Raw genomic sequence first — 25,911 nt, 5'->3', positions numbered from 1 at the left:
CTGAACTCTAGTTCTGACATCTTATTAATGTCCATATTGATTGGGTGCCTAGCAGTTGGCACTCTTTTTTTTTTTTTTTTTTTTTTTTGAGGTGAGTTTTTCTGCCTTGTCATTTTGTCCAGAGAACAGATGAATGAGAGAACAAAATGCTAAAAGGGTAACAATGACCCCAGAAAAATATACATTAACCCAATCAGAAGAGACCTTTCAGAAAGTGGTCACTTTCCTTTTCCTAGAATTGTTGCTGTCCTTCTCTTCAATCTCCTATTGTGTTTGTAGGTGTTCAGAATGGTTTGATAACTATCTAGCTGAATTCCTGGGAGACAAAATTGGGTCTCCTACCTCTCCACCATCTTGCTCCTCCCCTCGAGAATGTTTTTTTTAAGCTTCACTGAAATTAGTCTAATTAAAAACTATTTTCTATGGCTGAGCTAGAAAACAAATGGATCATGGGGAAAACAGATTTTTCTCTTTCATATCGGAAAATATTTTTACTTTGATCTTCCATTTGTTACATAATTTGGCAGAATATAGAATTCCAACTTGAAAACCATTGTCATCAGACCGTTGAAAATATTTTTCTACAATCATTTAGTGCTTGATATTGGGATAGCAGATTAGTCCTTCAGAAGTATCATATTCACCTGATTTACTTTTTCAGTTTCAGCAAGCGTTTAATTATTTATCCTTAAAGTTCTGAAATTTCACCATGGTTTTTCCATTTATCATATCTTTTAGCTATTAAATTGTATTCCATTATTTCTTAAAATATTTTCTTTCATTCATTTCCATACATATTTTTCCACAACTTCTGTTACTTGACTGTTAGACCTTTTAGATTTGGCCTCTGTCGCTTATCTCTTCTGCTCTATTGCGGTTTCAACCTCCTTTCTATTTTACTTCATGGATCAAGGTAGTTCGGGATTTCTTCCTTCAGTCCTTTAACCAGTTCTTCTACTGAATATTTGTTTTGTTTTGGCAATAAAATTTTAATCATTAAGATATCATTTTTATCCCCTGAACTGATCTTTTTCATCAAATCCTATTATGTTATTGATCACAGGTCAGCTCATGTGTCTCTGAGCATATTAATACTTTGTGTGTGTGTGTGTGTTTTCCCCTCCATTTTCTTTGAAACCTTCTTTTATTTGTTTACCTTATAATAAATATTATGTCATATTTTGTTCAAATATTTAGTGATTATTGGTTTTCCATTCATATTTAAAAATAAGGAGTTGTAAGAATTTCAGTTAAGATAGCTAATGAAAGAAAGTTCCACCACTAAAAACATTATAAAGTTTTGGAATACCCACATGTATATACATAAACTTGAAAATTTGCAAATTTCAAAAATAAAAAGGAAATGCAAAACCATATCTGAGTATGAAAATAAAAGGCAAGTGGTCCACAGAGGCATTGGATCTGAATACAGGATAAATGTCTAGGAGAGGAGGTTTTAAGATTCAGGCTATTAAGCAAAATAAACTGAACTTGAGCTCCTGAATAAGGCTTAGAGCCTGGAAGAACATGACATGGGATTCAACTAACTACTCTGAAAAATATGTGGTAAAAGATTTATCTGCATTAAACTGAAAACCCAAGTCTGTGCAATGAGAGATATAGAGTTCAAATTTGCACTCCACTCCTAGGGAACGAATTATTAAGCAGAAAATGAACCTATAAGTTGTCGTGAATTGGTAATACCCAAAAGGTCTAAGTAAAAGCAAATTTTAAATTATCCAATAGAGATATTCCTTAGCATAGAAAACCAAGTATTATCTTAGCCAACAAATACCAATAAAAAGATGGAGAAGAAGGAGAACTAGGACAATGAGAAGGAAAATTATAAACAAAAATATAATCAGATTCAGCAGGTACAATAAATAGGAAAGTTACACCCCATGAACTACAGGTAATAAACCGTTTTGAAAGAAACTTTATAAAGTTAGGAAAATCTGGAAAAATGAATTTCTAAAAATAAAACACATAGCTAAAAATTTCCAATTCTGATGAAAACTATAAACACACAGATTTGAGGAGCTCAACAACCCCCAAACAGAATAAACCACACCACAGCACATAATATTGAAATTGCTGAAAACTGGTGATGAAGAGAAATCTTATAAGCTGCAAGGAAAAAAAGCCACATTACATACAGAGGGATGATATTAGAACTATTGCAGATCAGAAATGATACAAGACAACATAGTAAAATGACATCAACATAGTAAAATGACCGATTCAATGTGCTGAAAGAAAAAGAATAAATGAAACAAGATGGGATTGGGAGGGAGACAAACCATAAATGACTCTTAATCTCACAAAACAAACTGGGGGTTGCTGGGGGGAGGTGGGATTGGGAGAGGGGGAGCGGGCTATGGACATTGGGGAGGTGAGGCGAACCATAAGAGACTATGGACTCTGAAAAACAACCTGAGGGTTTTGAAGGATCAGGGGTGGGAGGTTGGGGGAACAGGTGGTGGGTAATGGGGAGGGCACGTTTTGCATGGAGCACTGGGTGTTGTGCAAAAAGAATGAATACTGTTACGCTGAAAAAATAAATAAAATGGAAAAAAAAAGTGTCAACATAAAATTCTATATTCAGTGAAAATATCCTTCAAAAATGAAGGTGAAGTAAGGCCATTTCTAAACAAGCAAAAGCTGGGAGAATTTATTGTAAGCAAAATCTTACTATAAGAAATCATACGGAAAGTTCTTTATGCTGAAGAAAGTTTTAAATGGAAACTCAGACTTCTACAAAGAAACAAGGTAAATATGGGAGTTAGAAAAATGTGTGGTTGTACTTTTTCCTTATTTTAAAAATTTCTACAAAAGCTATTTTTTAAATAAACATAAAATGTATTAGGAATTTTATATATGTAGGAATAAAATATATTACAATAATCGCACAAAAGATGGGGGAAGGGGAATGAAAGTATCTTGTTGCAAGGTACTACATTGCATGGGAAGTTAAGATGAATTAAAAATGTGTAAGTAGAAGATGCTTACTGTAAACTCTAGAGCAACCACATATACAAGAAAAAGTGAACTGGAACACTAAAGCTACTAAATTGATAAGCAAGCAATATTAAGCAAGGAAAAGATAATATAAGAAGAGAGAACAAAAAGTACAAATATATGTTAAATAGCTGTGGTAGAACTAAACCTAAATATATTCTTAATTTCATTACATGTAAATTGTTTAAACAGTTCATTAGAAAGCAGAGATCAACTTTTTTAAAAGTGAGGAGTAATTATATGCTATGAATAGGATAATAATTTCAAATAAAGAGGTTAAAAGTAAAAGGATGGAAAAGATAAATCATACCAATACTGTAATAGTTATATTAATGACAAGATAGATTTTGGAATGAAGAATGTTATTTGAAATATAGCAGGACATTAAAAATGACAATTTCAGCATGAGTATGTAATAACTCTGAATAGGTAAGCAGTATCTAATAACAGAGCTTTAAAATACATAAAGCAAAAACTCAAAGACCAAAAGAAAATATAGAAAAACTTATAGCTGGAGATTTCAACATTCATCTTAGTAATTAATAAAAATGTACATATAACATCAGGATATGAAAGACTATCAAAAGTATAAATCAATTTGTGTTAGTTGACATTTATAGGACAATATATCAGCAATAGCAGTGAGATATTCTTTTAAAGTGTACATAAAACATCTAACAAGCTATACTATAAGCTAAGCTCATTTAGAAGGATCAAAGTCAGAGAATTTGATTTGTGAAACATACAGATTTAACAGAAAATACCAAATTTATTGGAAAATATTTGGAAATTGACTTCTAAATAATCAGAGTAGACATCACAAAGGATATTTTTCAAATGACATAAAAATCACTACATATCAAAATATATAGCATGAAGCTAAAATGGTATTTAGAAAGAAATGTACTGCTTTAAAATCTTATGTTAGAAAATAGGACACTTTAAAAATCAGTCATTTAAGTTCTTATATTAGCAAACTAGGAAAAGATAACTAAAAGCAAGTGAAAGGGAGAAAATAACAAAGAGAATGATGAAAATTGATGAAATAGAAAACATACACACAAGAGGGAAAAATAAATGAAACAAAACTTGGTTCTCAAAAAATATGGGAAAAATTAAGTAACTTCTAATAAACTCCTGGACCATAGATTACCAAACAGACATTAGTGGGACAACCAATGAAATGTAAAGTCTGTAGATTAAATGTGTCCAACATTGATTTTCTGAGTTTGATAATTGTTTCATGGTTATGTAAGATGTTAACATTTAGGGAAGTTTTATGAAAAATATACAGAAACTCTGCATGATTTTTTGATGACTTTTTTGCAAGTCTGAAACTATTGCAAAGTGAAAATGTCTTTTAATTTTAATTATATATATATATATTTTACATAGGGAGAGAGAAGGGGTAGGGGCATTGGGAGGGGAAAGAGAGAATCTTTTTTTTTAAGATTTTATTTATTTGACAGACAGAGATCACAAGTAGGCAGAGAGGCAGGCAGAGAGAGAGAGGAGGAAGCAGGCTGTCCGCAGAGCAGAGAGCCCGATGCGGGGCTCGATCCCACAACCCTGGGATCATGACCTGAGCCGAAGGCAGAGGCTTTAACCCACTGAGCCACCCAGGCGCCCCTCTTTTTTTTTTTTTTTAAAGATTTTATTTATTTATTTGACAGAGATCACAAGCAGGCAGAGAGGCAGACAGAGAGAGAGGAGGAAGCAGGCTCCCTGCCAAGCAGAGAGCCCGATGCGGGGCTGGATCCCAGGATCCTGGGATCATGACCTGAGCTGAAGGCAGAGGCTTTAACCCACTGAGCCACCCAGGCGCCCCGGAAAGAGAGAATCTTAAGCAGCCTCCACAACCAGCTTGGAGCCCAACATGGGGCTGTCTCACAACCCTGAGATCATGACCTGAACCAAAATCAAGAGTTACATGTTTAATTAACTGAGCCATCCAGGTGCCCCTGAAAAAAGTTTTGTTTTTTTTTTTTTAAGAAATTTCCAAGATGGAGAAGAAAGATTGTAAGAAATCAAAAAGGCAAGATATTGACAGGGAGAAAGTGTTTGCAATATATAAAGAGTTCTTACAACTCAATCATAAGAAAACTCACAAGCCTATTAAAAATGAGTAAAAGATTTGAACAAATATTTCACAAAACGGGGCATGTGGGTGGCTCAGTCAGTTAAGCATCTGCCTTCAGCTCAAGCCATGATCTCATAGTCCTGGAATTGAGCCCCAGATCAGGCTCCCTGCTCAGCAGGGAGTCTGTTTCTCCCTCTGCCCCTGTGCGCATGCTCTCTCTCTCCTAGCTCGCTCTCAATTAAATAAAAATCTTAAAAAAAATTTTAATTTCACAAAAAAGATACATGAGTGTTTAATAAGCACATGAAAACATGCTCAAAATTAGTCATCATCAGGGGGCACCTGGATGGCTCAGTGGGTTAAGCCTCTGCCTTCAGCTCGGGTCATGGTCCCAGGGTCCTGGGATCAAGCCCCACATCGGGCTCTCTGCTCAGCAGGAAGCCTGCTTCCTCCTCTCTCTCTCTGCCTGCCTCTCCAACTACTTGAAATCTGTCTGTCAAATAAATAAAAATAAAAATTAGTCATCATCAGGAAAGCGCAAATAAAATCACAATACTTTAATACTACATTTAAAATATCATGGCTAAAGTTTTAAAAAATGATAACACTAAATGTTGGTTTATGCATAAAGCAACTGAACTCTCATACACTCCTGTTAAGAGTGTGGAATGGAACAACCTCTTTGGAAATAAAATGGGGGTTTTAAGTAAAGCCAAAACACTCCTAACATATAACCCAGAAATTATATGGTTAAATATATATCTAAAGGTAACAAAAAAAAAAAACCATATCCAAACATGAATAAGAATGTTCATGGCAACATTATTCAAAATACTTCAAGCTCTAGTAATCAAGACAGTCTGGTACTAGAATACAATACTGAATCTGAACTAGCTATAATTTAAATAAATACATAAAAAAAGAATGAACCAAAAAAATGGGCAAAGGACTTGAAAAGATACTTTTTTTCCCAAAGAAGGTATTCAAATGGCCAAAAAGTACATGTAAAGATGTTCAATACAATGAGTCATAAGGGAAATGCAAATCAAAACCGTAATACACCACTTCACACCACAAAATGAATATTATAAAACAAAAACTCCAGAATTTGGAATCCCTATGTTCTGTCGTTGGAAATGGTGTGGCTGTTATGGAAAACAGTATGGCAGATCCTCCAAAAGTTAAACATAGAATTACCATTTGATCCAGCAATGCCTCTCCTAGGTATACACCCAACAAAATTGAAAGCAGGGACTTAGACACTTGTAAACCCATGTTCAGGACAACACTAATCACAACTGCCAAAAGGGCAAAACAACCCCAAAATGCATGAAGATGAATACATAAACAAAATATGGTATACATATATAACGTGTTATTATTCATCTCTAAAAACAAATGAAATTCTCCTATATGCTATGATGTGGATTAACTTTGGAAACATTACACTAAATGAAAAAAGGCAGATACAGAAGAAGAACTATGATATAAGTCCCCTTATGTGAGGCACCTAAAATAGGCAGGTTCATAGAGACAGAAAGTAGATGAAAGGTTCCCAGGAGCAGGGGCGGGGGGAATGGGAGCATCACTGTTTAATTGGTGTGGAGTTTTTACTTAGGATGATGAAAAAGTTCTAGAAAGGAAGAATGGCAGTAAGGCTGTATAATGTTGTGAACATACTTATTGCTGCTGAGACACTTAAAAGTGGTTCTATGGTAAATTTTGTGTTACATGTATTTTACCACAATACAAGAAAAGGAAAATTATCCCAAAACTTGAAAAAAGGCAAATGTCTGCAAAGGAAAAGAAGAAATAAATTGTGGTCTCTCCATATGTCGGAATACTACTTAGTAACAAAAAGCGACAATGTAAATAATTCCCACAATTATAATACTGAGCAAATGAACCCAGCCACAAAATAAGTATGAGCTGTATGATACCATTTATATCAAGTTCATGAAAAAGCAAAACTAATCTATAGTAACAGAAATAGACTAGCTGTTGAGCAGTGTTAGGGGTTCTAACTGTAAAGGAGTATAAGGGAACTTTAACTTCCTTTAGGAAAAAAGGGGGGAAGAAAAAATTTCACAGCTATAGCAATTAGAGCAGTAATATCAGCACAAGGAAAGCTGATTACGCACACTGAAAAAATGGGAAAGCCAGAAAGAATTCCACATGTATATGCAAATTTGGCAAGGGCAGAAGTGACATTGAAAAGGAGAGAAAAGATGAAGTGGAACAATAAGCCAGCCGTGTAGTCAAAAAGTCTAATTCTATCTCTGCATCACACCACCACAAATTCCAGATGGATCGAACACCTCAATATGCAAGACAAGATGTTATAGCTTTGGGAAGAAAATATAGCAGAATAATTTCAACTACTAAAGAACGTCCATAGACATATCACAGCCCCTGCACCTCCCTCACATGACGTACCACAAAAATTAAGAAATCTGATCACATCAAAATGGAAAAGATAACAAAGTTAAAAGGTAAAAAATAGATTCACACATTACAGCCAAGTTTTCATATCCAGATTATTCAGAAAGTCCCAGAAATCTTAGTGCAGTTTTAAGCTTTAATCCTTTCAGAATTATAAGTGCTACTAATTTTTCATTAACATTATTTGAAAAGTTAACTGTGTATATTTTAAAATATTGGTATATTTCTTATTAAAATTCAACATAATTACTGTCTTGTGTTACAAATCACTATAGTCAATTTTCAAATTTTGTAAAGAACTCTTCTCAGCTGTTGCTCAGTGAGGGAAAGAATTATGTTTATAATGCTGGCCTCAAGATCCTCCAAGAAGAAGATTTTGAGAAACACACAACAGAAACTTTGAACATAACCTCACAAGGAAAATTCTAATGGATGCTGCTCAGGTCACGTAGGTGGCCAAGTAGTAGATTTCCTCCCTTGAACCATTGTCTGGGAACATGTCATGCAGAAATGATTACAACCAAATAAGTTAAAATTAAAAATTTATTTTTCAAACCGACAAAAATAAATAAGTAGAAGGGCAGGATAAATAAGTACACTGCCAAATGATATGTTTGTAACTGTAGCATTTAAACTTCCAGAGTCATTAAAGCATGAAACTCCACTAAGACTTTTGAAATGCTCTGGGCAATAGATGCCCAAATGCATATGCACAAATTCCTAACTAAAATCACTTATTTTTCTCGCCACGTTGTTCTTTCAGTTATTTTATGTGAAATAACATAAATAATTTATGTGAGCTCTATTGATAGGAATATAGGTTCTCATAATCATATCTTTTTTAGATTTAGCATTTCTTTTAGCAATATTATACAGTCTGTATTTTTCAAGACTGTATGTCATTTATTATGAGAAATTGGTCCATGCCATTATGGAGACTGAAAAGTTCTACCATCTGCCGTCTGCAAGCTAGAGACTCAGAAATCAGTGGCATAGGTCAGTCAGAATCCAAAGACCTGAGAACCAGGAGAACCAATGGTGTAAATCTCAGTCCAAGGCAGGGGAAGATGAGTTTTCCACTCAAGCAGGCAGAAAGGGGAAAATTCCTTCCTCCACCTTTTTTTTCTATTCAGACCCTTAAGGGACTAGGATCCTGCCTACCTACACTAGGAAATGCAATCTACTTTACTGAGTCCCCTGTTCAATGTTAATCTTATCCGGAAACACCCTTACAGAAATAACATTTAACATGGGCCTCCCATGGGCAATGAAGTTGACACAAAAAAATTGACCATCACATCATCCATCTTTGTTCTTTAAGGGATGTTGAGTGAAAAGAAGTCAGTTGCATATGGATTCATTTGTATAAAAAGAAGGAATCATGTAACACACACACACACATACACACACACACACAGAGTTCTCAGTTCTCTTCAGGTGGGGAGAAACACCACCTGTTGTGTAATTGGAGGAAAGGCAAATACAGGGTTTATTCTTCTCTTAGACAGGTACTAATGAACAGAAGGCCATACTCTTACCTGGTTCCTGCCAAACTGCACAGAGGAAGAAAACAAGTTTCATGAGGAGAACTAAAAACCACCGGGAATTGCTTTAATAGCTAAATGGGGAAAATGCAAAGATAAGAGAAACCATCACAGATAAAACTTAGCCTTCAGTAATGAAGCCAGCTACAAGCCACAGTTTAGGATTTTTAGCTGGAAATTATACTAGTGTTGAGTGTTAACAGGACTAAGGATTTTTAAATATACATCAAACAAACCATGTCCATGTTCCCCCCAATCTTCCCCAAGGGGTGTGAACTAGTCAGGCTGGGATTACGGCAGTCTGGAATGGAATTTCTTACCCAAGGCAACTGGGGACATCAAAGGACTGAGAGAGTAAAGGTCTGAGTAGCAATGCAAAGACCCAAGGTAGAAGAGTCAAGCCAGAAGGAATGTCTGAAAGATTACTAAAACTAAATGAGAATGAATGGCCAAAATTGGAAGTGAAACTAAAGTCAGACAAACCGAAAGGAATATATGATCAGAGAGATAGGAACAGATTAAATCAGTTGAAAGCAAGAAAGGAAAGGGGGATTCATAGGAAACATGCTGGTCTAACTTACAAGTCTGGACTAAGCACAGCGCATGCAGCATAGAATCTGGGTTTGTTGACTTTGATGCTTTAAGGATAGAACAGAGCAGGTACATACAAGCATACATTAAAGATACTGTAGGTTCGGTTCCAAGCTACAATGATAAAGGGAAATCACAAGAAAACAAGTCAAATGAAACTGTTGGTTTCACAATGCATATAAATGATTTTTACACTATTCTATAATCTATTAAGTGCAACATCATTATGTCTAAAAAAACAATGTGCATACCTTACTTTTAAAAAGACTTTATTGGGGCGCCTGGGTGGCTCAGTGGTTTAAGCCTCTGCCTTTGGCTCAGGTCATGATCTCAGGGTCCTGGGATCGAGCCCCGCATCAGGCTCTCTGCTCAGTGGGGAGCCTGTTTCTCCCTCTCTCTCTGCCTGCCTCTCTGCCTACTCGTGACCTCTCTCTCTGTCAAATAAATAAATAAAATATTTAAAAAGACTTTATTGGTTAAAAATGCTAACCATCATCTGAGCTTTCAGTGAGCCGTAGTCACTGATCACAGATCAGCCTAGTAAGTACAATAACAAGGAAAAAGCTTGAAATATTGTGAGAATTACTAAAGCGTGTTACAGAGGCACAAAGTGAGCAGATGCTATTGGAAGAAACGGTACCAATGGACCTGCTCGATGCAGAGCTGCTGCAAACTTTCAACTGGTATGAAGAGCCACTTGAACGTGCACGATTTGTAAAGCACAATAAAGTCAAGCATGATAAAACGAAGTATGCCTGTATCCTTAAATTATGATTCAGTAATCTCTGTGAATGGATAATGTATATTAATTCTTACCTCCTTCAAAACTCCGTCACTGAATCGTCTAAATATCATGGTGAAGCCACCACGAGCCACCGTGGTCCCTCTCATCACAAGGAATCAAACTGAAAAGTTAGTGTTTAAAGGAAAATTATTCCCAGTAGCTCTCAAATTCATCCTTATTTCTAAGATTGAAGGAATTATTCCAACTTGGAAAAGGAAATATTGTAAGGTAAGTGATGTGAGAAAATGTAAACATTAATTATTTCCAGATTATTCGACATGCTAATTAAGGCTCTGCACTTGGATTTAGGTGTCATCTGCTCGTCCCATGAGTTGTTACCATTTACAGCCCGAACGCAGGGACAGTCAAATCTTATTGCCAGCATCTTCAGCCCTGCATAGAGGGCTTCATTGTTTTCCTTAAATATCTCGGCATTTGTGCCATATTCTCAAGGCATCCCTCTGCCTCTGAACTTCACGGACATATGAAGGTTTGGCAAGAGCATTAAACTATTTTCTCTCTTTGATCTAACTGCCAGACACCACGTTTTTCCCTGTCTTTCAGCTGGTCCAAGCAGCAAGGGCACTTACAGTAGGATGCTGTTTTTGTGTTGAATATTAAGCACAAGCCATAGTCATCTTTGGGCATAGACAGCCGTCACACATAGGACAGCTTATGCCCACACTGCTTTGTCGTCCATCTTTTCCTCACTGCTTTTATGAGAGAAACCAATAAAACATGCCCGAATAGTGGCCCTCCACACTTATATCAAAGATCATTCCACGTTAAGGAGAAGATGTTACTAACTATCGCTGTCGGGCTGAACATCAGCAACCCTTCCAGTTGGCAGAAAATGGTCTTTTCACTTCTTTTCTCATTATTTCCTCAGCTCCCTATTTGGTCCTGTCCACTGTGTCCACTTCCAGCTCTGCCTCATTGCTCTCCTTTGGCATGATTTCCTTTACTATTATTTTTATCATCCCTACTTGAGGAACTCACTCCCAGACACATTCCATACTTAAACTTCTTTTTTTCTTAGAAAAATGCCTTTGTCCTAAGTTGGATGTGCTCCCGACCACATCAACACATGCTAATAAGTTAGTAGGTACAAATAACATAACTTACTATCTACCTCACCCACGAAGTAACAAATTAACATTATAATTCCCCAAAGAAGACCTCCTAAGGCTGGAAAACTTCAGGTAAACCTATAGGAAGGCAATATTTAGGACAGTGGCTATGTCTTCTAGTATTCTTCAAATCCCTTAAGTGTGTGCTGATGGATTGGAAGTAAGACACAGTACTCCGCTAGGGGCCGATAGTCTGTTTGTCATACGAACAAGTAACCAACGTGTTTTGTGCTCCTCTGGTCTCATTTTTCCTTCCAGGTCCTAGTCACGGTAGTTTACCACGTGGTATTTGGACACGTTAGAGGGAGCGGCACAAGTAATAGTAAACACCGTTCTTCAGCAAAGGCTTCTCGGAAACAGAATTGGGATAAGCAGATGGTGAACTTCACATTGGATCAGCTGCATTGGACAGACACCATGGAAGAGCCTCAATGGACCCTGTGTTGTCCACCCCTGGCATTAGGCAGCAACAGGGATCTGACTTAGGCTCCTTTTATGAGTAGCAACTACTGAACACTGTCACTGTGTTTGATGAAAAGAGCCCTGTGGATTGTTTTTGATCTGCATATTAACAAAGAAGAAAAAGACAGCCAGGTTATTTCTTAGAAGCAGCAAGAAGGATTTTCCCTTAAAAATGTGCAAGACACATCCCTGCTGGAACATATGCACACGCACGCACACGCTCACACACACAGAGACAAAACGGAACAAAACAGAACAAATGAAAAATCCTTTCATCCAGAATCCGTGGTTTGCTTTCTTTTATTCCTTAGTATACGTGAACATGTGAAAATGCACAACACTTAGACGTGCAGCCTGATCGAGTGATCATCTCTTATAATGTGCCTCTATTTAAAGCAACAAACAGATGGAGGGTTTATGAGCAAGGCTGGTAAAAGTAAAAGCAAATTATTGTAATAGTTGTACTTTTAATAGGATTCCCCACAATCTAAAACATTATTCCCCAAGGAACAAATTGTTCTATAAAATCGTGTTACTTAGGAAAAAGGCAGTCCGCCCTGACTTTGCAGAGGCAATAGAGGACTCTGGACGGCCTTCTACTGCAGGGGCTCTCAAGGCAGACCAGTGTCCTGGGAGAGAGGATACGGGGATGCCGGTAGCTTGATCTCCTAAGAAAAAGCTCAGTGGAAGAGGGTAAAAGGCAGAAGGACCAAGGGGCAATTAGAGGTATGAAGTAATTCTGAGCTTTGAATTTCTTACCTTCTAATGCTCTACTTTAAAAAACGACATTTGGGAAATTCTTACAGATTTAAGATAAGCACACAATACCATTTCCTGCTCTACCAATTCAGACCAGCGTCTCGCTCTACACAGCAAATCTTGCTCCACAAACTGTGGAACTGTAAACAACCCAACACAAATTCATGACCGTCATCCCCGTTCAAGAGAAAGAAAACTTGTAATAATTCTATCATTAAGATGAATGGACCGTAGTGATGGCCTTTACGTAAATGATAATTAAAGCTAATCTTAATTAAAGTTATTACACCATTTTGGAAGAAAATAAACAACCCAAAGAGAGGGGAACAATGTGGTCAATAACTCACTCCAAAAATATTTTTTGCCTCCAAAGCTCACATTGAGGGAGACATTCCTGTGCATGATACAAATGGTTCTGACATTACGAAAAGTAAACAAGTAAGAAAAATAAAGATGGAAAAATTCTGTGGTCAGTTCACAAGTGCTTTTTTATTGTTTGAGGCAGGGTTAAAGCCTTTTATAAAGACAAGGATATATGTGCTGCTAGATTGGATATGACATTGGACTCGTCTAGCTGCCCTTGCACAGAAATCTGGCTGCCCATAATATGCCATGGACAAAACATGTGTTGGTGCTTCTAAACCAAGAGCCAGGGTGGGACCTAAGGCAGCTAATTTAAAGCATTACCCCAATGCTGTTTTATAGATCAAACAGACAAAAGGTACTCAGTTCTGGTTATTAATGGATTTGAGAGATAAAGGCAAACGTTGCATATCCTCTAATTATTAATGGCCTTGAGGATTTTGATCTAAATTTGTCTCCATAACTGATTAACTTGCATAATCTACAAGAAGGACTCCAGCCAGCCTCACTGCAAGTCATTCAAGGGCTGTGTTGACTCAGGAGGCCAGAGGCCACGTAAACAGTCTAGAACTGGGAAAGTAGGTTCGTCTTGGGTCCTTGGGGATTTTGAGTCCCCAAAGACTCTTACAGTAGCGAACATCTACTTATGTGTTGCCTATAACTTGGAGGGACTCTCTTTCAGGTTTTGCTATCCTCAATCCAGCCTAATGGTAGGAGATCCAGGACAATGAACACTTGGTCTAAACAGAAGAAGCAAAAATAAATGCTCTTGTGTCAAGAGCGGCCAGCCTTTCAAATGCATCCTAGAGAGATTTCACTGGTGTGTCGGTATATTAAATGAAATTATAGCTACCCAACGAGTACAGTAATGCTTCTTTTCCCTGTCACATTCGTGCTGGAATTTAGCCAAAGATACACAAAGATCCTCTCATGAGCTTAGGGATTTCAGTTCTGAGAGGTCCTGAGGAAAATTCAAAGGGTTTGTGCCTTCTATTAAAAACTGTTTGGGGCGCCTGGGTGGTTCAGTGGGTTAAGCCTCTGCCTTCAGCTCGGGTCATGATATCAGGGTCCTGGGATCGAGCCCTGCATCGGGCTCTCTGCTTGGCAGGGAGCCTGCTTCCTCCTCTCTCTCTCTGCCTGCCTCTCTGCCTACCTGTGATCTCTGTCAAATAAATAAATAAAATCTTAAAAAAAAAGATTTGGTTTGATGGGTGTTTTCTGTGGTCTTCACTTTCTTTTTTAACTTCCTGACCCATCACCCCATTTTCCTCACCTCACTATCTTTAAATAGCACCCAAAGGAACAAGCCAGCTCCGAACTACAAATACAGCCACGGGTATGGCTGGGTATGTTCGTGGTTGAAAATGAATAAATACACACATACATAAATCCCAGTCCTTGATGCAACCAGAGCCTGGTGCTGGGAAAGACGCCTGACCCTGCCTATGATTCGGGGCAAGAAATGGATTTAGAAATATACAAAACAAGACCGAGTCCACGCTTTTATAGTCAGGGATTTAGGGAAAGCGATTTGCTCCAGTACAGGAAGTGGAACAGCACAAAGCCAGCCATAAATGTCCAAGCGGGCTGAGAACTTATACCCTCTGTTCTCTGAAAAACCACAAACCAGAATGCACTGCCCGGAACAAAGAAAGATGCTAAAGGACGGTGTATGTTGCAGGGGGTGGGGGGAGTGGCTGTGCAGAATGGAAGGAATTGAAGTTTAAGGTGAATAAGGGAGGGCAGCCTTCTTCTAAACTGTGACTATTTCACTAAAAATCAACCCACGGCACAATGGTATCAGAGGGTTCTCTACTCAGTAAGCAAGCTGAAGACAGTCTCTCTGGCTGGACCACGGCCCCAGGTGTGACCTCTGCTCCCCTGTGAGCAGTGGAGGGACCAGGCAATCTATCATGGTGTTCCTCCTGTCAGCCCTGGTGCTTCGCCGCCACTGTCTGTCACCCTAGTGGATGAGACCTGCTTAAGGGCATTCATGTCAATCTCTATGTGGCCACTCAGTCTAAGGCAGAAGGATATCTTGACAGGCCTGGCAAAGTCAGCAGAAGGTACCAAAAGCTGAAGTCATAGCCTTCCTACAGAGATGCAGTGTGGGCCAGTGTTTTTTCTTTAGCTTTTTCTTTATTTTTACTTGCCTTTTTTCTTTTATTCTTATGACACAGGCTAAAGCATACAGAACTTGCATCAGAGCTGGTCATCTCGGATAAACCTATTGCCCTCCGAGTTTTTCCCGTAGTAAACATAGCGACACTTCCCCAGGACACCTGCAAAGAAAAGGAAACACATCAGAGGTGGCACGATGAGTACAGCAAGGAAGCATGGTGCAGAAAAGTAGATACGCAACATGGTCCCTGATCCAGTGCGTGGCAGCAAATGGATTAAGCCCCAGAAGGGAAGGACCCTACTTTCTTATCCTCAGAGTTGACACTCCAATAAAATGTCACCAGAGCACAGGCTTCTAGCAATAACATGTTCCCTGCACAAATTCTTTTCCACCTTTTCTAGTTTGGCCAAATACCCCTCAAAATAAAGCATAGGCCTTTCTCTAAATTCCCTTAGTAGAGTTTCTAAAAAGGGAAAATTAAGACTTTCAAGATAGGTCCTACTCAAGCAAAAGATGTAAAACAATTTTCCCAGAATGTGACTCTTTTCAAGTTCTTCATCATGAATCAAGATTATGACTTCCAGGGAGAATCTCCCAAATCCCAGGAGGCATCAAACACATCTGGGTGATCAAGGAACAGTGGTGGTGTTGACAAAATGCCACATGGAAATCAACAAGAGCCTCCAGCATTAAAGGGCTTCTTCCCTTTTTTTAGGTTGGCTCCACACCCAGCGTGGAGCCCAACACAGGGCTTGAACCCATGATCCTGAGATCAAGACCTGAGCTGAAATCAAGAGTTGGACTCTTAACTGACCAAGTCACCCAGGCACCCCAAAAGGGCTGCTTCTAACAGGAGGCCTGAAATGAATGCTCATATTGGAATACCATTGATCTTCATCTTTAGTTTTATTTTAAATAATTGCATGGCTCCACGTGTAGTTTTTGTTACATTCAAGGAAATTGTAGGAGAGTTTAAGTATGAAAAATACCTCTAGAATAGGGCCAAATCTTTTAACCAACTCAATATTTATTCTAAATATCCATAAGAAGTCACCTGCCACAGTTATTGTGAAAGCTTTCTATGATGATTAAGGGAAAATCAGTTTTCCTCAAAGAAAACATTTATAATTACAGTTTGCTTTTTGCCATACTGCTTTTCTTCTAATCTTAGAACAAGTAACTTAAAACTCAACTTCACAGAGTTGTCTTATTACTGAAAATACTTGAGTCTCTCAAGTGCGCATAACCAGAAAAAAAGCAATGTCCATAAAACATTAATTCAAGAGCCACAAATCTACCTGTAATATGCATAATTATTTTTCTTTTTCTATCAGTCTGTTAGTGTGAAACCAACAATAATCTATTCTTCATTTGGGGTAAATTAGCACTTGAAATTATCTAGCTTCTTCACAGCAGAAGTTCTAAGGAAATACTTTGGTGATCCTACAAGATATGATTCTCTACTATAGAACTTCAAAATATTATTCTTACCGAAGGATTAAAATGGCTCTTAGAAACTTTTAAGGACAGGGCAGATGCTCCCTGGTTTTGATGGCTTGGGACAGAGTTGGGAATTCCTGGGGTCACAGGATCTCTTGAGAGTGGGCCAAAGGGAGAGGATGACATTGTTTCATGGCCTCAGTCCGGTCTTGGCCTTGCTCTCTTTACTTCTGTTTATCATGTTTCCGCGAACAAGGTTACTGCAGACCCATCTTCCCCCTTAGCCAGGCTTTCCCCTTGGCCCCAATCCCTAGTTTCTGCTTTTCAGAAATTAGGTGTTTGGAAACATTGAGCTTGGATAAGACCTCCTTGAGACCTTTCTTGGGGCTAGAAATTATTCCACTGGCTGTTGGCAGCTCTGAGCCGCTCCCTTTATTATACTGCTTCATGGAGCACCTGTGACTGTACTAACATTGTCACTAATGCTGGGAGCTGGCCTGTTGGTCAGGCTTGGCCGGTCAGGTTCTGTTCCAGGAGCAATATCCCTTACAGGCCTGGGTGTGAGTGTCTCAGATGTTTCTGCAAATCCACCAAGGGATTTCTTGAACATAACTAACACAAATAAACCCTAAGAATCTGGAAGGATGAGACCAAGGGATGTTAATTACTTTCTATAGCACCAGGACAGCATGAATTTTTATAAAAAGAAATGGATAGGGCTGTCAGATATCATAAAGAACACAGTCTTTCTCTTGAATAAAAGAATGGAAGTCAGACAAGCGTGCGTGCGTGCACACACGCACACACGCATGCACGCGCATGCCTACACACAACACACTAGCGGGTGCATTCTCTCCAGTAAACCCTCCAGTACATTCAGAGATTGAATTTCTTTCCTTTATCCTCTCTCCTTGGTAACCGTCAACTCCAGACCTTGCCAAGATACAACCTGGATGGCGAGTGCCATCCTGGAAACAAGCTGGCTACCCCTGGAACGTGGGCTGGTATGTGGAGGGAGGGAGGTGAAGAGTTCTGAGCCCTGTTCCCCAGGCCTTCTTTCTGATCGGCACTGATGAAAGTCCTTTTTAAGGCCTGCCCTGTTCCTTGGGGCCTGGAAGCAAGACTGTTTATAGACGTCCTGGTGAGAGAGGGCTGTTTGATGAATGCAGGAGACTGGCGAGGTGTCAGAGCTTGGAGAATGAGGCAAGGACATGAGGTATTAATATTGTCAATGATCTCTTGACGGGAAAACAGATACCGCACTCACCGTCAGATTTAAATAGGCATCGAGTGCACTGATGACAAAGGGGCAGACTTCAAACAAAGGGCTGTGTGGTGGGGAGCAGAGCTAGTCTCTGTGCTGGCAATAACCTGATCTGAAGAGACACTGTCAGGGCTAGAGACAGGCCCAGGATTGTGTGCGGTGACAGAAAACAGAGATGCTGACAGAGATACCAGTGCCCTATTATGCCAAGGATATTCTAACAGTGTCTGCCGTGCTAACGAAAGCTGACATCACTCCCTATCACTTGGGGTCTTCTCCGCCCGCTCCTGCAGAGCGGTTCTCCCCAGACATCATTACAAAACTCTCTGCTCGAAGTTCCTGGCAGCCCTGTTCTGTCAGAGCACTTGGGGTCAAGGGGCCTAAGGATAACCTCAGTCAATCTAAATTTGGACTTTGCGGGAGGAGCGCACTCCTCCCCCTGGTATCTCGGCTACTTGAGGTGATCAGAGCGCCAACGTGTGAGGAGCTGTCACCTTGAATAAAATCCTTACAGGGAAGGCACTCTGTCTGTGGGCTGCTCCAGGAAGGCACAGGGACGGCCTGCCAGCCAAAAATGAGATCCAGCCGCTGGTGTTCTCCTGGGGAGGAAGGTGGTCTGGCTAGTGACAGTTAAAATCGGCTGACATTTTTGAACTCGCGCCACCTACAGTGGTTTAAACTAAGCAAGTGTTGCCTCTGAGGAGAATCCTACCCGAGTGCACAGCTGGGCTCACGTGGGACATTAGTGTTCCAAAAAACAAACAAACAAATAAATAAAATTAATAAGGGAGAAAAAAAATAAACCCCCTAATCCCATGTGTGGCCATAGGACTTTATCCTTCCTGAAGATTATTTGTAAAATAATGGCATGTGCTTATAAATTAAGTGAGGTGGCAGCATGTTTCTCTCTCCCCGGCCTCCCCGTGGCCTTCTTCTCCTGTCATGGCAACTGCCGTAAACTGTGAAAATTACAGAGGGAACAGTTTGCTTGCAAAGAACATTTTGACAGGGAGGCGCTTCGAGGCTGGAATTTGGGAACCCGCTGGTTGTGACTCAGGAGGCGGTGGTTTCCGCGTACATCTGTAATGCATTCACTTGTTTGTATCTCCTCGAACTATAACGTCTTGGGACTGCAGGGGGAACAACACATTTAATGGCATATGTAGTGTTTTTAATTAAAATATCTGGCTTTGGCCATAAGAAGTGAAGCCGGCTTGCCATGCGTCAGGCCGACATGTATCTGTCTATGTGGAGGGTTTCTTTTCAGGGTCCCTGAAAAATGACAGTGTGTTGTCCCCTGGGGAATCTTCTCATGCCAAATGAGACTCCTAATTTTTCTTAAGTGGCCAGCTCTCCCATCACCATAAGCTTTTAAAACTATAATTATGAAAAAAATGTATTGGGAAGAATCTGTTTTAAAGAGGTCCTTTATCTTTTAAATGTTTCCCCCTCTGGAATGGATGTTCTAATTATGCAGGTTAAGTTATGACCTTGGGGCTGCCTGAGGGGCGAGAAGCAGCGTCTTTTCTTTGGATGCAAGTCTGTGATGTCAGGGCAGTACCAGAGACTGTGCTGGGCAAGACCCTCAGACTCCCCAAGTAGAAATGCCTTGTACCCTCATGCGGGGTCCAACAAAGCCCCCAGGCTCCCTGATCCCCTGGATGGCCTTACACTTCCAGTTGCCCTTCTGCTGTTTATTGATTAAGGAGAGGTGGGAGAAGACCTGTACTTAAATCCAGCTCGACCCCGAATGGTAATGTGACCATGTCCATGTCCCTTTTCCTTACTGGGCTGCATTCCCCATTTGTAAAATGAAGGCAAGGGGCCAGATAATCTTGGAAGTTCACTCTAGCTCTGAAATAAGTGATTTAGTATTTTCAAATGCTTCCCTTATGAAGACAGGGACATCAGATCCAATACTGCCTGATGGAGAAGGCAAATCCAATGGTCAGTTAATCAAAAATTTGATTTCAACTAAGTTAGCTCTTGAAACTCATCCAGCCCACATTCCCATAATATATAGAAGCGGAGATCTGCTGGACCTCAAAATCCCCCAGTAAGGAAGTTCCACTAACTTCTGTGCAGCCTGGATTCCACACTTAGTGCTGGGACATGCTTTCTGCAAACTAGCCCATGTCCTGTTAGCTTGGATATGAGCCTGTTAACTTACCAACTTTAGATTCAACAGAGCTCATCAACTCTAAATATCAGAGTAAGTGGTTGGTCATTTATATCTTAGTTGTGGAACAATAGTAATACTAGACACACACAAACATATGAATACAAAAGCTTATTTGATGATGGAGTACAGGTCGGGCCAATAAATTCATATTTGTAAAATTAAGTAAAAAGTATCAATGTTATTATCATTATGAGCATTAGTTTTGGTAATCATCATTTTAAATGCTATTATCACAAATGTAATTATAGCTGTGTAATGACAAACAGATTTTGATCCAGTGATTTTGATGACTAGGAGTTTGCCATTAGACTGCGCTGTGGAACAGGCAAAGGACAGAGGGCTGGCTTTTCATGGAACCCGTTTTTCAATCTGTAAAAATAAAGGGAGGAACTAGACCCTTCATGGCCTCTGAAAAATAGTGACGACAGTGTTGTGAAGAGGCGGGTCCAGTGACAGATAGGGAAGGACTATCTGGAGAGTCTGTAGAAGGTTATAGAACTATATTTCCATGTGTCCTGTACATGTTCCATTTCCACATGTCCTATACATACTTGTGAACATGTCACCTCTATAATACTTCCTCCTCCCCAATCTCTAGAGCCCAGTGACTGAAACAGTACAGAGGAGGTGTTCAATAAATGCTTGATGACTAGATAGATTAGTACCACTGAAATTATTATCTATACACAACTTGAACAGAATCCATCAAGTTAGGAATTTCAATTACTGAACGCTCATACCTTAACCTCAGCTAAGACTACATGTCTGAAACATCTTAACAAGAAGAGGGCAAAAGGACAGAAGGCAACAGTCTCAATTCCTAAACACCAAGGTTTTTTTTATGCTGACCACTTTCCTCCCACAGAAACAAAGCATTCACAATATCTGGCTGGAGAGAGAGAAGCGAAGTGAACGTTATCATCCAGGCTTAAGAGCTGTAAACATCATACACGGAGAAGGACATTCCCCAGAAAGCACATTCCTCAGTCTTTGGTACATGTGGGCTGTGAGTAAACTGGGAGCTGGAAGGGAATAAATGCCCATGTTTTATGATCTTGAGAAGTGGTTGGAGCAACAGCCGGAGGTCAGCCTGTGTGACGAGCTATCAGCTCTGCTGTGGATATCAGACCGATTCAGCAGAGTCTGCAAAATTACAGGCTCCTAGCACAACAGCCTCCTTTAGGGTCAGCTACTTAAAGACTAAGGCAAAATGGAAAGAAGAGAGATTGCAAAAGGTCTTAAGGGAAGGGGTTGCTTGGGAGCTGTTTTTGTAGAAGGAGGACGGAGCCCATCATCCACGCCATGCGGATTTCCCCTTCGTTGACATGCTCCTCGGAGAAGCCTCAGGCTGGGAAGAAAAGGGGAAGGGTGCTCTACCCTGGAGAGGGTAGAGACATCAAAGGAGAAAGCGAGAGACTTCCTTCCCAAACTAGCTGAGTGTGATTTTAGGCAAGTGTCTCAGTTTACAGTCTGCTTCTTGGGTTGGAATCCGGTGCCATGGTGGTGCAATACTTGCTAATCCCAAAACCATGTGCAAAGGCTCCCACCGTCTGCTCCATCAACCAGGGGCACACCGTCCTTGCTGACTACCACCTCAAACAGTGTCATGCAAGGGATGTCCCCCAGTCTCTCAAATGAGCACAGTCCTGACCTCTCCTTTATTATATAAAACAACCCCATGAGGGGTAGGAGCAGCAGGCCCTGCCTGCTATGCTGCCCTGAGATATGGCTGTGGTCGACACTTGAATTCTGCTGTTTTGACCCCAAGGATGCTCTGACTTCATACTTATGAATATAAACGTGGAGACTAGCCTGGTCATTTTTTTCTTTGAGAAAGCATTACTTACTCAGGGCAAACTCCATTTAGCCAATTTAATTCCTTAATTTTTAAATGCAAAGTTAAACCCTATCCTATGTTTCACATTTTGCTTCTCTTTTGTCTAGTTTATTTTCAATGGAATCAACTCTTTTCCACGTACTTTTTACAACAAGGCTAAATTTCTCAGCTTTTGCCCACTATCAAAGTTTACCGGTTAGAGCTTCTAAATCTCAGAGTCATCAATTTTTATAAAGTCACATTACCCGAATAAAACTTTGTAGATCTGAGTTGTGACAGAAGACTTGTGCCTTCTTTTAAAGTTTAGTCAACTCACTTTATTGTGTGTAGTTTTGGTTTGTTTCAGTTTTACTTTGTTTTCATTATTTCCACCACAGCTAATTTCTCCCCATGAATTTGTACCTTTCTAATATACCAACAAGATATAAATCTTGGTCAGCTTTTTATTTGTTTGTTTGGTTGATTTTTGTCCATTATAAATTACATTATGTGCAGGTTTAGTTGCTGTCAGTCATATTTTGGACTGGCTATTTCTACGGGCAATGCTTATTGTCAGTTAAAGTAAATGATAGTTTTGATTCATTTCTTAGCACAAAGAGTATGCAGGACAAAGATCAATACTCCGGATGCATGACAGAATCTGAACGGTGGGGTCCTGACATGCTGCTATCTACCAAGCACTGGTCAAAAAACAAAACAAAACAAAAACCACAGCATGGACCACAGCATCCAAGGTTTGGATGCATCCACATCCTGAAAGAGAGCTGACCCCAAATGCGCCGGGCCACCTATCCCTTTGAGAAGAGGGCACCTGGCCCAGTGCTCATTCCCCTAGGGAGGCCTAATGGGACGTTAAACTTTGCACTGAGAGAGAAGAGATTACATAATCTGCTTACACAAATGCTGGGCCTTATCAGGCCTCACCTTCGTGTTTGCAAGGAAGGAAAAGCCAGGGAGGGAAACCAGTCAGCAGAGAAAGGATCCTGGCAAAACCTGCACTGAAGGTGATAGGAATGCAAGGCTGAGACTCCAGCCTCCCCGCCTGGGGGAGGCTGCACGAGCAGTCACGTGACTGGGCAGACAGGTTGATGCGTGACAAGCCAGAGCCTGTGGAAAATGCGCTCCGGGCTCCCAGGGCAGCTGAAATGAGGCTTGTCGTTTTAGGCCAAGGGAAGGAGGTAGGAAAAGAGGAGAAAAACGCAGGGCCAGTTTTGCTCTCATACAATCTGCTAGTGGGAGATGTAAAAGCTGGTTCAGCTCCTAGAAATAACTGAACCTTTAGGAGGACCCTCTGTAACCAGCTCCACTGTTCCACCTGGAGCCCCTGGTCCCTGCCCTCAGGTTGCAGGCGCCATGGCCTTGCCCAGATCTCACCCGGCCATTCAAAGTCCTTTCCACATAGAGGAAATATTAGGCTGATAGAATTAAAAGTTATGTGGCAGCAGATGTTTCCATTGTGTGACTCCTGGAAAGGAAACAACACGCTTTTGCTCAGATGTCAGTGCTTTTTAAATTGTGTTGGCCTGGGATTGTTCAGGTAGACAGAGACTGATGGGAAGAATCCCAGTCTGAGGGTGGGCTCACTTGTTCTTCTTTAAACGTCATTAATATGATTGGGTCTTATCTCTACATATGCTGTATTTCAATCAAATAGGGACATACACACGTCAGAGTTCAGCGCCATGGTAAAGATGTCCTTGCTCCAACAACATCACTCCATTAAAAACAAAACAAAACAAAACAAAAAACCTGCTAACTCTTCTTAGTAATCCAAATTCTTGGTTTTTCTTCTCAGGTTACATTTTTCTGGGCTCATTAAAATGAAGCCAGAAAGTTTTTATTCCAACTTCCTAAATGATGATTTATTTGTACACTCTCATAAGAATACTCTATTTTGCTATACTTCCTAGCAAGCTTAAAGAAAGAATAGAATACTTTTGTTTAAAATCATTTCTTTAACTGTACTGAAGAATTTGCACTGAGACAAAATTTAAACATCTTCATTTTAGGTCGAGTCTTTCATTTCATAAAGGCAGAAAATGAGGTTCAAAGTGGCTTCCCCAAGGTCACAGTGCCAGACCAGACGCCCATGCAACTCTACCTGCCTAACCCAGGTGTCTCTGAATCATAAGACACTGCCTTTAAGACAGTGGGGCACTCGAAAGATCAATCTGACAAAGGCCGACTTACCTAGTTTTCCATTGGGAGAAATGGAATCTTCAAGGCCCGTTTGGTGTGAGCACATTCCCCTACTCCCCATCTCTGTATTCTAAGTGGGGTTTAATGGATTTGAGATGGGCTGGATTCCAAAGTGCATGCCAAGATGGAATGCAGATCAGTTCAGATTCATGAAGTTCCCTTCCGCGCTGCTCACTGATGGATGTCACGTAACCCAAGCTGTCAGTCAAAGTGGACAGTGGTCAAGTGGTACGGCCTCATTTTTCCTTCTCAGTGTTCTTTTTTCTTTTTACTGAAGAAAACTCAGAAATCTTTCAGACAGGAGGGAGAGAGAGAAAGAAAGAAAAATTTCACCCCTTCCTCACCTCCACCATTTCCACCATTATGTTCACATTCATCTTTTCCATCTCCCATCCGAAGTCAAGAGCATTGCCACTAGAGGGCAGCATGAATTTAGGAAAAACAGCAGCTTTCTTGGGAAAGAAAAAAAAATGATGGCAACTATTCAGGACGGGCCATTAAAGCCACACTGTGCTTTTGGTCACCAATTATAGGTTCTGTAATGATCAATATGTCACGTTTGCTCAATCTATGCTGAAGGCTTTCTGGGAGTGGGGCTACCAAACACCCCCCTTTTGGATTCCTCTAGCCTCTATTACCAAGACTGATTCTCTTTGCCATCAGTCGCTATAATTCATCCTCCAGGCTCAGGAATTGGGGATATTTACATAATACTGGCATAAGTGTAAAGAAGTATGCAAACTAATAAACAAAGAAAAATTCCTGAATATCCTAGAAAAATACCATTTTCATTGCAGAAATCCAAAAGAAAATATGCCACCCAATGGCTTGGCAAAAAGGGGAGAAAACTCAAAAATAAGACAAAATAAAACTGGATCAATAAAATATACCAGGGGGCACCTGGGTGGCTCAGTGGGTTAAAGCCTCTGCCTTCAGCTCAGGTCATGATCCCAGGGTCCTGGGATTGAGCCCCACATTGGGCTCTCTGCCCAGCAGGGAGCCTGCTTCTCTTCTCTCTCTCTGCCTGCCTCTCGGCCTACTTGTGATCTCTGTCAAATAAATAAATAAAATCTTTAAAAAAAATAAAAGATATCAAAGTTGCATATATGCCATTCACACAGATCATGGTGGCCCTAAACCCACCCAACTATATCTTCCCCCTTAGAGTATCTGGTCCAGACTAAACAGAATAGAGGGGCAGTGGGCGCCTGGGTGGGTTAGTCAGTTAAGCATCTGCCGTGATCCCAGGGTCCTGGAATTGAGCCCTGCACCAGGCTCTCTGCTCAATGGAGAGTCTGCTTCTCCTTCTTGCTTTCCCTCTGTGCATTCTTTCTCTCTCTCTCTCTCAAATAAATAAAATCTTTAAAAGAAAACAAGAAAAAGAAAGAAAGGAAGAAAATAAAGAAAAGAGAGGCAGAAACAGCTCAAATAAAAATAAAATAATAATTTCAGCTTCTCTTTGACTACATTTGGCACCTATCATCAATCTCTGGTACATAGGTCAGTGTTTATTTTCATGGCCTGACAGCAAATGACCAATTTCCTTTAGGAGAAATGAGGTATTCGTGGGTTTCTAGGGATTCCGAGTTTATCATTATTTTTAAGACAGCAAGAAATGTATGATATTCTAGGGCATGACATTTTAAATGAGAATTTTTTTAGGGTTAAAATAAATGAGCAGATTAAATCAGAGA

General features: G+C 40.0%; 1 protein-coding gene across 2 annotated transcripts in view; it reads right to left on the bottom strand.

Annotated features, from left to right (window-relative positions):
• Nucleotides 1-14,377: 14,377 nt before the first annotated feature.
• Nucleotides 14,378-25,911, bottom strand: part of LRMDA (leucine rich melanocyte differentiation associated) — a 1,053,965-nt gene continuing 1,042,431 nt past the window's right edge. For both annotated transcript variants that reach the window (XM_046026161.1, XM_046026162.1), the window contains exon 7: nucleotides 14,378-15,455. In XM_046026161.1, the coding sequence (XP_045882117.1) occupies nucleotides 15,376-15,455 (80 nt within the window). In that variant the 3' untranslated portion in view covers nucleotides 14,378-15,375. The remainder of the gene's footprint in view (nucleotides 15,456-25,911) is intronic.

This window comes from Meles meles, chromosome 13, assembly GCF_922984935.1.
Source record: "Meles meles chromosome 13, mMelMel3.1 paternal haplotype, whole genome shotgun sequence".
Lineage (NCBI taxonomy): Eukaryota > Metazoa > Chordata > Mammalia > Carnivora > Mustelidae > Meles > Meles meles.
Note: the sequence above shows the minus strand (reverse complement) of the source record. Positions and strands in the feature narration are given on the sequence as shown.